Here is a 13,338-nt window from a genome sequence, read left to right on the forward strand (position 1 = left end):
TCCCCTGCTTCATTTCTAGGACTAAAAGTTTTGTTCATCTAGTTTGGTGTAAGTCCCACTTGGTTTTGTTGTTGCTGTTGCTGGTTGCTGTCTAGTCGATTCCAACTCATGGTGATCCCATGTGTGTAGAGTAGAACTGCTCCATAGAGTTTCCAAGGCTGTGACCTTTCAAAATCAGATCACCAGGCCTGTCTTCCAAGGTGCCCCTGGGTGGGATCAAACGGCCAGTCTTTCAGCTAGTACTTGAGTGCTTAACCGTTTGCGCCACCTAGGGGACTACTCTAAATCATAAAATCCCCACTAAGCATTTGGCTGTACTATGGAGTCTGGTCAAACCACACACCCAGAAACAGCTTAGAGATCATCTTTAAGTTGGTTTAAACTGTGTAGAGGCACATGTTCCTTTTCTTTGGTCTGCCCCCCTTTTCTCATCGACTACTGTCATATCTAATCCCAGTATGCCGCCTAGTACCCTGCCAACACCTCTTTAAAATGCATATAGACAGCCTTCTTGACCTTTCCCTACCCTGCTTTCTGCTCCCAACCAAAAACAAAAAAGAAAAACCAAACCCGTTGCTGTAGAGTCGATTCCAACTCATAGCAACCCTATAGGACAGAGTAGAGCTGCCCCACAGGGTTTTTGAGGAGCATCTGGTGGATTCAAACTGCCAGCCTTTTGGTTAGCAGCCAGACACTTAACCACTGCATCACCAGGGCCCCAGCTTTCTGCTCCTAAAAAAAAAATTTTTTTTTTTTTTTCTGCTCCTAGAGCCCCTTATATCTAGAAAAGCTTCAGGCAAGTTTATTTTCTATAAATTTTTGGCGAGAAGCAACACTTTATTGTACTATTTCTCCAAGAGGTATTTGCATTTTAGAAGATTAGCACCGAGGTTAGGATGAGGCAAGATAGACACCTTGGACACAAATATATTAGGACCCTGAGAGGGAATACCTCCTTAAATTTTACACCTAGGGGTACCTTACTTACTTATCTCACCCTAATGCTTGCCCAGGAAAGGCAGGTACCTGACCTAAGGACCCAAGATGAGGTAGACAACTTGGTATGGATAGATACTTTCTAACTGTCTGCAAGTCCATGTCTCTTTCCATGGGAGATACCTTTTAAATAAGCCTGACTCCGTTGCTGGTGTCCCTCTCCTAGTAACCGAACGAGTGGTGAGGGTACGTGTTATTCTAATACCCTGACACACGGATCTACCAAACTCTGCTAGATGATGTCACCAACCGGGTAAAAGCCCAATGGAACATCCAGCCAAGCACTTAATGCTCTGGGCCTCATTCTGGTTCCTCAGTCCTTTGACTGTGGATTCTAAAGAGAACTCTGGGATATCAACTTGTGTCACAAAGATTTCTTCCTTCAATTTTTCCCTTAGAACACAACTTACTCAATTCGGTTAGGATAGGGATTCTTCGGTATTTTGAAGTCTTACGAGCTTCAGTTGAGTCCTGTGGAAAACACTCTGTAGACACAGACAACAAAGGAGAGGAGAGATGAGAAATGCAAACAAAGTCTCTCGCAAAACTAAACAAGGATGTAAAAGCCCATCATGTAGCTTGGGACTTTACCTTAACAACATTTCTCTCATTCCTAAATCCTTTTCCATATTTAGAAAAAAAAAAAAAAGTATTTGGGCCTCCTCAGCATATCCTTTTGAGAAGCATGTGGTGTATGTGTGTGTGTAGCTTCTAAATGGCACTTCAAATGCATTCAGAAAAGGCAAAGCTCTCCCAGGAGTTGCTTATTGACGTCATAACTAAAATATGATTATTCTCCATGGAGTGGTAGTGCTCGGTAATGGCTCAGTCAGGCAGTGCCTCAAGCCACGTCAATTTGTAAAACTTTTTGGAAGCTGTAAATAAATAGGTGGGGCTGCTCCATGAATGCTTTTGGAGACACTGCAACTGGATTCTGGCTCCTGGTGCCACCTGTCTCTCTGACGTCCTCTCTGGGCTGAAGCACTGCTCATGGCATCTTGCTTCTCAATGAGACTGACTCCCTTCACTCCAATTAGTCTGACCCTATTTGTAATGTGCTGGGAATTCCTTAAAGGCCAGGATGGGGTGTTCCTTGGGGGCTTTGCCCTCTGTACTCAGTTTGTAGGCAGATTTTCCTCCTGCCTCAGAAGGTAAGCCACTTCATTCACCTCTACGAGCCTTAACTCCAAAAGGAAACTGATACACAGAACTGGCCTGCAACATAGTTTTCTAATGTGGGCAGCCATGAAGAGTTTCAAAGTGAAGGTTAACACCACAGTATTGGTTCCCACAGTAAACAAAAACTGCAAAGAAAGAAAAGGGAAGAGAGAGATGGAAAGCTTCAAAAACCCTGTTGCCGTCGAGTCGGTTCCGACTCATAGTGACCCTATAGGACAGAGTAGAACTGCCCCGTAGAGTTTCCAAGGAGCGACTGGTGGATTCAAACTGCCGACCTTTTGGTTAGCAGCCATAGCACTTAACCACTATGCCACCAGGGTTTCCATAGAAAGGTTATGGTCCCATAAAAACAAAAACAAAAGCAATGATTTCCTCAGAAGGTAAGCTTTAAAAGAGTCCCTCAGTGGTGCGAATGATCCAGGCGATCTACTTTCAAAAAATCAGCCATTGAAAACCTTGTGGAGCAGTTCTACTCTGACACTGAGCGGGTAGTCAGGAATTGGAATCAACTGGTTCACGACAATTATTCCATGTTTCAATGCCTCTCTCTAGAAGGGCTTTCCTTGAGAAAAACCAATGAAGAAGGTGAACTTTAAAAGTGTTGGTTACTTCTTGAACTTTTCTGAGAATGTTATGTAACAGGAAAAAAGTGAAAGTTAAAATTCTACTTGTAATTTTAAATTCCTTGCTGCCTTTGAAGAGGGTGAAATCTTTGAGGGCCCTCTGTTCACTGAGCTAGGTAATTAAAGGGGAGGATGGAAGGCGGAATGAATGGAGGTGAACAATGTGGGTAGACTGCCTGAGACATGGGCCAAGGGAGGGAGATGGGGAATTTGCAGCTGAGATAGCGGAAAGGATACAGAAAGCTCAACCCGGGATTTTTTTAGAGGGAATGCTGTCTGCTACAATATTTAACACCTCCTCCACCTCCCCAGGAAACCCTGGTGGCGTAGTGGTTAAGTGCTACGGCTGCTATCCAAAAGGCTGGCAGTTCAAATCCACCAGGCAGTCCTTGGAAACTCTAAGGAGCAGTTCTACTCTGTCCTGTAGGGTCGCTATGAGTTGGAATTGACTCGATGGCAACGGGTTTGGATTTTGGTTTGCCACCTCCCCAAGAAGTATTCAGTAAGATAGCTACTTCTTGTTATTGCAAAGTAAAGCTGAATATATATTTCTGATATCTACAAAAATTTCTGAGTCATATTTCAAGGTGAATACAGGGTAAAAACTGAAGCTCCATATGAAGAGCCCAACACATTTGGTTTAAAGTTACAACCAACAGTGACTTTAGTAAAACCCTTTAGTTTTATATGAGGAAACAGAAGCCCAAAGGGCCAGCCAATATCATAGAGCTATTTAAAATACAGTTGTATATAAAAGGCTAGAAACCAGATATTCTAATTCACCAATAAATCTTACTCACGATGGAATCAGAATACTTTAAACTGTTTATCCTAAAACATTTCTGGGATTTCCATAATGAAGGAAGAATTGGGGGAATTGAGATTCTATTTTACTCCTGGATCCATGCAGGGATATCTGCTTTAATGCCCTTCCTTCCTTCTCTCCTTCCTTTTTCCATTTCTCCCTCTCTTCCTCCTTCCACAAATATTTACAGTATTTACTCCATACTAGGATGTGACTAGTACCTGCCACAGTGGAGATTCCATTCTAGCTTATATACTACATGTTGGAAAGATAAATAATTTCGGATACTATGAAAACAAACAAAACCTTAGGGGTTAGTAATTAAAGTGGGGGAGGCGACTTTAGATGCAATTCAGAGAGAGGCTTCTCTGACTTTGGAAGGGAGTCCTGGGGGATGGAAAAAAGCTGTCTGTTAGGGAGAATGGGATAAGGCCCCTAGGCAGGAAAGATGGGTATAAACTTGATTAAGTCAGAGACAATTCAAACTCCTTACTGACCTGCATGGCCCTAGATAATTTTCTATAATTACCATGGGTCACCATTATAGGAGCCCTGGTGACAAAGTGGTTAAGAGTTCAGGCTGGTAGTTTGAATCCACCAGCGCTCCTTGGAAACCCTATGGGGCAGTTCTACTCTGTCCCATAGGGTTTCTATGAGTTGGAATCAATGGCACACAACAACAACACCATTATAGAAGAAGTCCTGGTAGCACAATGGTTAAGTGCTCAGCTGCTGACCGAAAGGTTGGCAGTTTGAATTCACCAGCTGCTCCACGGGAGAAAAGACCTGGTGATCTGCACCTGTAAAGATTACAGCCTAGGAAACCCTATGGGGCAGTTCTACCGTGTCCTATAGGGTCACTGTGAGTTGGAATTTACTCCACGTCACACAACGATATAGCAAGTACAACACCACTGCTGTTGTTGTTAGGTGCTGTCGAGTTGGCTTTGACACATAGTGACCCTACGTACAATAGAATGAAACACTGCCTGGTTCTGCACCATCCTCATGATCCATAATAGGGTTTAAAACATAATAGGGTTTAAAGTAGAGCATGGACATTATCCGATAAATATTTGCAAAATACCCCTCTGGCTGCTGTGAGCAGTAGACACAGTAGGGAGAAAAGGATTATGTAATTGTCACCTCAAATCTGTGAATTAAGTATAGTTATGACACCTTTGAGATGAAGAAACTGAAGCTGAGGGTTTGCGTATTTTGTCCAAGATGATATGGTTTATAAATGATAAAGAGGGTTTTACACCCTTATCAGCACCAGATTCAAAGCCTGTGCATTTTTCAGTATATTTACTTTTCAGCCCTATTAAAATATCCAAAATTTGACTGGCATTTTCAGTAAAACATTGAGCTCAGACTCCTTTAAAGGGGAAACCCCTCAAAGGGAAAATCCTGCTCTGAACCCCACTTTCTGCTTCCAATTCCCTGCTAATAAGGGGCTTAGGATATAGTGAGTTTCAGAGGCAAAGGCTTTAATTGGCTACATACACATCAATGCTGGCTGCAGCGACTGCTTAAATATCTGCTTCTGGCACTGGCTGAAGGACAGGACTGAATTCCTGCCTTACCTCCATCTTCCCTTGTGGAGCAATGGTTAATTTGAATATATGTCACATCATAGCCTGGGTATATTTTACTACTGTCAATATTTTTGCTACCTAATAGTATACAACACTATACCTGAAATCTTCCAGGCTGGCAGGGTGCTATTACAAAAGATTGCTTAATTGTAGATTACTACTGTACATTTAAATTTCAGTAGCATATTAAGTTGTCAGGCTTAATTACTGTTATATGTTTAGATTATGCCACAGATTATTTAGTTCAGTACCTAGGTTTGCCAACCTGCTCTCCTTGTGACTTGACAGAGCAGTAATTAGAACATTATTGAAAAATTAAAAATTTTCCATGGAGATGTCCAGGAGGCCTGCTGTTCTCACTGATTGCTTGAAGATTCCTCATGCTGTTGCCCCCAACCCTGAAAGTCCCTTGTGGAAACACCATGTGAAATAGTGGTCCTAGAATGGCTTAACATGTAAGTTCATTGTGACCGCGAAGATGTGGAAAAGCCCACTGATGCTGCAGAAGGCTCACAAGGTGTGCCACGGCAAGGTTTCTCAATCTCATTATTATTGACATTTTAGACTGGATAATTCTTTGTTGTATGGGCTGTCCTGTGCATTATATGATGTTAAGCAGCATTCTTGGCCTCTACCCACTAGATACCAATAGCATTTCCCCAACTGTGACAACTAAAAATATCTCCAGATATTGTCAAATGATCCCTGGGGTCAAAATTGGCTCTGGTTGAACCATTGTTCTAGGGGAAGAGAAAGAAAAATGCCCATCAGTTAGTCTCATGTTGGTGCTCAGTATTGATGATGTTATTGCCTACCTCCTGGCAAAGTTTCACTATACTTTATTCATAATCTCAATTCTTCGAAGTAGGTATTCCAATTTCCACAATTTAGGTAAGGTGCAAGAGGAACATTAATATGAAATAGAAAGAACCAAACAGGCTTCTGAGGATTGAGAATTTCTATGTACAGCCTACAAGTAGATTCCTATAATGCTAGAGTAATGGGTGGAGTTTCTGAGTGATGGACCTGTGCTATCCCATGCCTCATACCATACACAAAAACAAAATGAATTAAGGACTTAAATGTGCAGACTGAAACCATAAAATTCTTAGAAGAAAAAGCAGGGGCAACACTATCAGGCCTAGCTTTCAGCAATGGATTATCTAATATAACAACACAAGTTCAAACAGCAAAATGGGACTTCATAAAAATTAAAAAAAAAAACAAAAACTTTTTTTTCATCAAAAGACTTTACCAAAAAAGTGAAAAGACAAACTACCAACTGGGAGAATATCTTCGGAAACCATATATCTGACAAGAATCTAACAAACAAAATAAATATAAAACTTTGATAACTTGACAACAAAAAGACAAATAACCCAATCATAAAATGGTCAAGGGACTTGAATGTACATTTCAACAAAGAGGACATTTAAAGGCTACCAAACACATGAAAAGATGCTCAGCATCATTAGCCATCAAAGAGATGCAAATCAAAACCACAATGAAGTACCATTTCACTCCCGCTAGGATGGCTTAAATAAATAAAAAAAAAAAAAGCAGAAAATAAAAAACGTTGGCAAGGATGTGGGAAAATTGGGAACTTTAACCATTGCTGGTATTAATACAAAATGACACAATCCTTGTGGAAAATACTGTGGTGGTTCCTCAAAAAACTAAAAATAGAACTACCATATGACCCAGCAATTCCACTATTAGGTCTTTACCCAAAAGATTTGAAAGCAGAGACTCAATCAGAGACTTGTATACCAATATTCAGTGCAGCACTGTTCACCATAGCCCAAAGGTGGAAACAACCTAAATGCCCATCAGTGGATGCATGGATAAAGAAAATGTGGTACAAACGTACAATGGAATACTATTTGGCCAGTAGGAAAAATGAAGTCTTGATACATGCTATGATACGGATGGAGCTGGACGACATTATGCTGAGTGAAATAAGTCAATTACAAAAGGACAAACATTGTATGACCTCACTTATATAAAAAGACAAGAAAAGGCAAATGTAGAGAGAACAAAGTTTATTAGTGAACATTAAGGGAGGGAGGAAGGGGGGGTGGTTAACAGTGATGGAAATAACATGTTGATTAAGGGGTAGGGTGCATAACCAATTGTTGTAATTGCTGTCAGTAAGCTGTGTACCTATAAAAAGTTGAATTGGCAAAAGCTCTGTGATAGATATATTTACAACAGTCAAAAAAAAAAAAAAGAAAAAAAGAGTAGCTGCTGAGGCTGCTTACGTACAACAAAAAAACTCACGAAATTTGGTTTCTTAGTTTGGAGGTTTCATGGGACGCCCCCGTTAATTGGTCTAATAACATGTTTAGTGCTTCTGTTCTACCTCCTAGTTCAATGGATAGTGCCTAGGGTCTTGAAAGCTTACACGTGGCCATCCAAGGCACAACAGTTGGTCTCTATTCACCTGGAGCAACAAAGGAAGAAGGAAAGTCAGGAATATGAGGAGGACATGGAAGGTGTGGCTAATTGCCTCCATGAACAACTGCCTCCTTTGCCAGGAGGCCAGAAGAACTGGAGAGTGCCTGGCTACCACTACGGAACATCTTGCTCAAAGATTCGACAGAAGAATCCTGATGAAAACGGGGAAAATGCAGACCAGAATTTCAAATTATCATGAACTTCAGACTTCGTGGAGCTATGAAGGTTGGATAAATCCCTGAAACCATTGACCTGAGATAATCATTAAACCTTAGACCAAAAATATCGCCTGAAGTCTTCTTAAAACCAAACAATGGTTTAGCTTAACTAGTAAAAATTGTCTGCCTTGAGTGTTATGCTCTTTTTAGAATTATCTGTATGGGATCAAATTGACAAGAGCAACTCGAAAGATTAAATAGGAACCTTAGGGGCAGTGAATTTATGTTAATGGATGAGGAACAACTCAGAAAACGAGAATAAGAATGGTTATACAATTTGAATAATGTGATCAATGTCACTAAATGCTACATGTAGAAAGTTGAATTTGTGTATGTTTTGTTATGCATATTCTCAATAACAACAAAATAAATAAAATTATATGTTAAAAAATGTGCTCAAGATGTCACTTTACTGATGGTATGGCATCAGATAAGCAGACCTGACAACCTTTATTCAATGGGTCACTAGAGTCTTTCTGGACCTGTATTTTCCTGTCATATAAATGGATATGATGGCATCCATATAAGGAATGGTACGAGGCCAATACAATACATTTTTTTCTAAGCTTTCCTTTTTATCTTTGGGAAAGCACCTACTCTTCTTTCATTACGATTCAAATACTTTGGTATTCCTTTGTTTTCTCTTCCTTCTCACCAATTCCTTTTTCATCTCTTTTCTATATCCTTCTATCAAACTAGTCAGTTCCTGCTTTAAGGGCCACCTTCTGGCCTATAACTGAGTATCTGACACATCATACAAAATTAATATATTTTTGTTAAATGAATAAATAAATGAAAGCTGGAAGATTACTAGATACATAGGAAATTGGAATTTAGGTTTATATCTCTTAGCCCTTATAAGAGGTAAGATTTAAAAAACAATAATAGGCAACTTACCCAAGCCATGGCTTGTGATGTTGCCCAGTTTATTCCAGGCTCATATTGTGTGGGCATTTTAATTTGTATATTGATGATACTGGTGTTCTCACTGATTGTTTGACTGCTTCTTCTCTGCCCAATTATTGAGAATTATAAGCACACATAGAGCCCTGGTGGTGCAGAGGTTAAGAACTCGTCTGCTAACCAAATCTATCAGCCACAACAGGTTTGGTTTGGTTTTTGGTTAAGTGATACTAATTGTACTAGGCACTAAGAGAAATACAAACTAAAAAAAAATAAAGTAAAATATGATCTCTATCCTGAAGAGATTCTTGCTTCTTTCTCACCAGCTCTTTCCAATCTGAACCCGAAATATGACACTTTTATCCGATAGAAATTGGAGGGGGCCTTAGTGATAATCTCCTCAAATTTTGTATAAAGTTACGTGTTGCGTAACACCCGTTCGGGCAACATCCGACCATATATATGTCCACGGTCTGGCGTGCCCTTCTGGGGGATGCCCACAGCCCTACTCGGCAGGAAGCCAACCCTGCCACCCCCACCTGTGGGAACAGGAGCCCCTGCTGCTGGAAGGAGTGGATGCCCAATCCTGCTCCTGAGCACCCAAGGTCAGCAGGCATCATGAGCCCAGCTAAGTTGGGGACTTGGCTGGGCAGGGTCCCTGAGACCTCTCCTCTGCTGTCCCTGCCTCCCCTCCTCAAGCCTCCCCAAAGTGACCTTCGAGGGGCTGCCAGGCCGTGTGCTGGTTGAGGCCACACCGAGCGCTCACCTGAGGTGTCCACAGCAGGAGCTGCACAGGCTGCTTGCCACATGGCAACCCCCCTCCCATGCACCCTGGGAGCCCCATGCCCCACAGACCCAGGTGTTCACACAATGTCCAAATCACATAAAGTCCTATTTCACAGAACATATTGGGGATGTTAAACAATGCACGACTGTACTGAAAATGCTTTGAAGACCAAAAAATTGTACTTCATTTTCTCAACCATGAAACTAAGAATAGTAACTTGACCATGTTTAAGATCCAATGAGAATGGATTAATAATAACATCACTTATTGATTATTAAGGGTAATACCACTTGCTATGTTCACCATTTCATGAATAGCAACGATAACAATAGTACCTACAATACTGTGATTTTCCTTAAAATGGGAAAGCAGTATATGTCTATTCCATTTAAAGGATGGATATCATTTTTCATTTGACTTAGAATTCCAGGGACTTGGCACAGAGATTAAAAGCTATGGCTGCTAACCAAAAGGTGGCAGTTCAAATCCACCAGCTGCTCCTTGGAAGCCCTATGGGGCAATTCTACTCTGTCCTATAGGGTTGCTATGAGTCAGGATCAACTCAACAGTGATTTTTTTTTTTTCTTGGTAGGCTACTGCCATTACAGTAGTTGGAAAAGATCTTAGAATACATGTGGCTTAACCTTTCCTTCTCCCCAGAATTAAGGTGCTTCAGAGAGAAGTTAATTCCTCTTCTTTATCCCATTCTTCCCAGTTTTGTCCTGTCAGGGATGTTGTTCTCACCTGTCACTGAGGGTGTCTGGGCAGAGCAGCTAATCCGCAGGGACCCAACGTTGAGGGTGGTCATGATGGCCTCTGTGTCCACCAGAGTCTGGCTGCTTGAAGGCTTGTATGGTGGGGACAAGACAGCGCACATGGAACATTCCTCTATATTGGCCGCATGGAGGTCTCCAGAAAAGAGTGCAGATCCCTAATGAAAGAAAATGGGATAGAGGAGGGATAGCACTTATCAGATGGGAGGATTTTATGTCATGGCTCATGGGGGTGACTCTGTGGGTGATGTGATTTCTGCCCAAAACCTCTTCAGCTTCTACTGACTTGATTGTAAAGCTTAGTTTCCTGATATCTGACACAGTTAGCATTATCAATCATTAATATCTTAATCTGAATAAGTTTCACAGACTCTTTCCTCAGTAAGTCTGTATGAGTCAAAGGAGGGTGGGTGGAGAGGAGCCTATGTCCATTTAGAGGACTGAATGGGAGAAGAGAAACAGAGGAAGGGCAACAGTGGTGAAAAAAAATGTTCAGGGAAAGCAGAGGGTATGAATCTAAAGGCAAATTATTAATCCTCACACTTTTGCTAGTGGCTGACACCACTTGCACTATCTGGATTAACTAGTTCAGGGGCAGTTGCTTCTTTCCTTTGAGAGACAAATAGTGATAGATGTAGCCCTGCCTTCAGGAACCTTAAAAAAAAAAAAACAAAAACTTAGATCCTATTATTGGTAATTCCCAATACTAACTGGATCTGGAGACTTCTGGTCATTTTCTTTTTCTCCTTGCTCTGAACTGAAGCAAGAGAGTGGGGACAGGGAACTTTATGGTAGCATAAATAAATACAAAAAAATCAAATGCTTTGATGCATTTCATGATGCATACAATGGACTTTTCATCCAGGGAAATGGTAGTATAGGGTGGGATAGAGGCTTGTGAAGGTTTACTACAAATATGATTACTATAATACCACATATGCATAATTAATACATTTCTCAAAAGTGTAAATCTAATTCTTCCACTTTATACATCTATCGGGGAACATTATGTGCTCCATCAGAAAAACATTAACAAGAGCACATCGAACCAAACCCACTGCTGTTGAGTTTATTCCAACTCATAGCGACCCTATAGGACAGAGTAAAGCTGCCCCATAGGGCTTCCAAGGCTGTAAATCTTTACAGAAGCAGACTGTCACAACTTTCTCTCACAGAGCAGAGTGCTTTTAACAACTGTGCCACCAGGGATTCTGAAAGACCATAAAAACCCACTGCCGTCGAGTCGACTCCGACTCATAGTGACCCTATAGGACAGAGTAGAACTGCCCCATGGAGTTTCCAAGGAGCGCCTGGCAGATTCGAACTGCTGACCTTTTGGTTAGCAGCCATAGCACTTAGCCTTTACGCCACCAGGGTTTCCAAAGACCATAAAGAGTGACCTAAATTAAGGTTAGCCATGAAGTCAGAAAATGCTGCAGAGAAACTGTTATTTGTATAAATGCCATAACATATGGAGTTCCGAACATAGACTCAGGAGCTACAATGTCTGGATTTAAATCTAGCTCCATCACATAACAGTTGTGTGATCTCAGGCAAGTTACTTTACTCTCTCCATCCTTAAATTTTAACATATTTAATGTAATGACCAATAAGATTATTTTGAGGGTTAAATGAGTTAATATATTTAAGGTGCAGAGCTAACATGGTGCTATAGACAGAAGCACTGTGCCATCCCTTTGCAGCAAAGACCAAAAACAATTAGGTAAAACAGATACAAACATCAATCCTGGAACCCTAAGCATCAAATGAAGGGATAAAGAACTTGATCAAGCATTTACTGGAATAAGAAACTGACAGAGAACAGAGAATGAGGAGAGCTATGGAGTAGAGGTCTCTACCAGCTAACACAGCACAGATTTACCATCTTGGACTATAAGCATCAAGGAATAAGGGAAGACAACTTCATGGAGCTCCCAACAGGAGACAGAGCACCTCTTCTCTCTTCACATCACATCCTCTCCTGTCCCTCCTGCCTATCTGCACTGTGTACCGAGTGTTGCTCCCCCAAGCAGCACCAGTATGGATCTCCAGACCCACAGATCCTGTTCAGCACCACCCCCCAGCCCTACCCCAGCAGCCCCAGTTCATGCCACAAACAACCCACCCCTGCCCCTTCCACCCCGCTGAACATACCCTGCTGCACCGTAGCAGACCAACTGGCCCTGACCACCTAGACAAGGTGGTGAGGAGTATCATGCCCACAGATAAGCAAGCAACAAAACATGCCCAGCCGAGATGCTCAGACAAAACCAAATAAAACAAAACAAAACAAAAAGCAGGAACAAACAAATCTTCAATCAATAAACAAAGAAAATAATTCCTGAATGTTCCAGAGACAGCAGATAAAAAAATATTTAAAAAAAAAAGGGACAGGATGACTCCAGAAAGTGACCAAAATAAAACATTAGATGACCTTCTGGTAGAAGAAAAGGTACTGGAAACACCTGATAGGGAATTCAAAAGTCTAATATTCAAGATTCTCCAAGATATTAGGAAAAGGAAAATGCAGACAAAAATAAAGAAAAAGTACAGGGAAAACACAGATGAAGCAATGGAAGAATTCAGGAAAATAATATAGGAACAAAATGTCAAAATAAATAAACAACTAGAAACCATACCAAAAAGGCAATTAGAAATCCAATAGATAAACAGTAAGATCTCAGAAATGAACAGTGCAATAGGTTTTAGGACCAAATTTGAAAAAATGGAAGACAGGATCAGTAAAATTGAAGACAAATTCTTGGATACCACTTTGAGGAAAAATCAGAGAAAAGAATGAAGAAAACCTGAGAACGATGTGGAATACAATCAAGAACAAAAATCTGCACGTGACTGGAGTTCCAGAACAGGGGGAGAAAAAGGAAAACACAGAGAGGGTCATCGAAGATTTGCTGACAGAAAACTTCCCTAATATTATGAAAGATGAAAACCTGACCATTTAAGAAGCTCAGTGAATCTCATATAAGATAGGCCCCAAA

The 13,338-nt window shown here is 41.0% G+C and overlaps 1 protein-coding gene across 1 annotated transcript in view; it reads right to left on the reverse strand.

The window, feature by feature from the left end:
- Positions 1-13,338, reverse strand: part of KCNU1 (potassium calcium-activated channel subfamily U member 1) — a 170,952-nt gene that overhangs the window by 19,345 nt on the left and 138,269 nt on the right. Inside the window, 2 exon segments of the mRNA XM_049865508.1 lie at positions 1,407-1,481; positions 10,311-10,497. Of these exon segments, the coding sequence (XP_049721465.1) occupies positions 1,407-1,481; positions 10,311-10,497 (262 nt within the window).

This window comes from Elephas maximus, chromosome 22, assembly GCF_024166365.1.
Source record: "Elephas maximus indicus isolate mEleMax1 chromosome 22, mEleMax1 primary haplotype, whole genome shotgun sequence".
In the NCBI taxonomy this organism is placed as follows: domain Eukaryota; kingdom Metazoa; phylum Chordata; class Mammalia; order Proboscidea; family Elephantidae; genus Elephas; species Elephas maximus.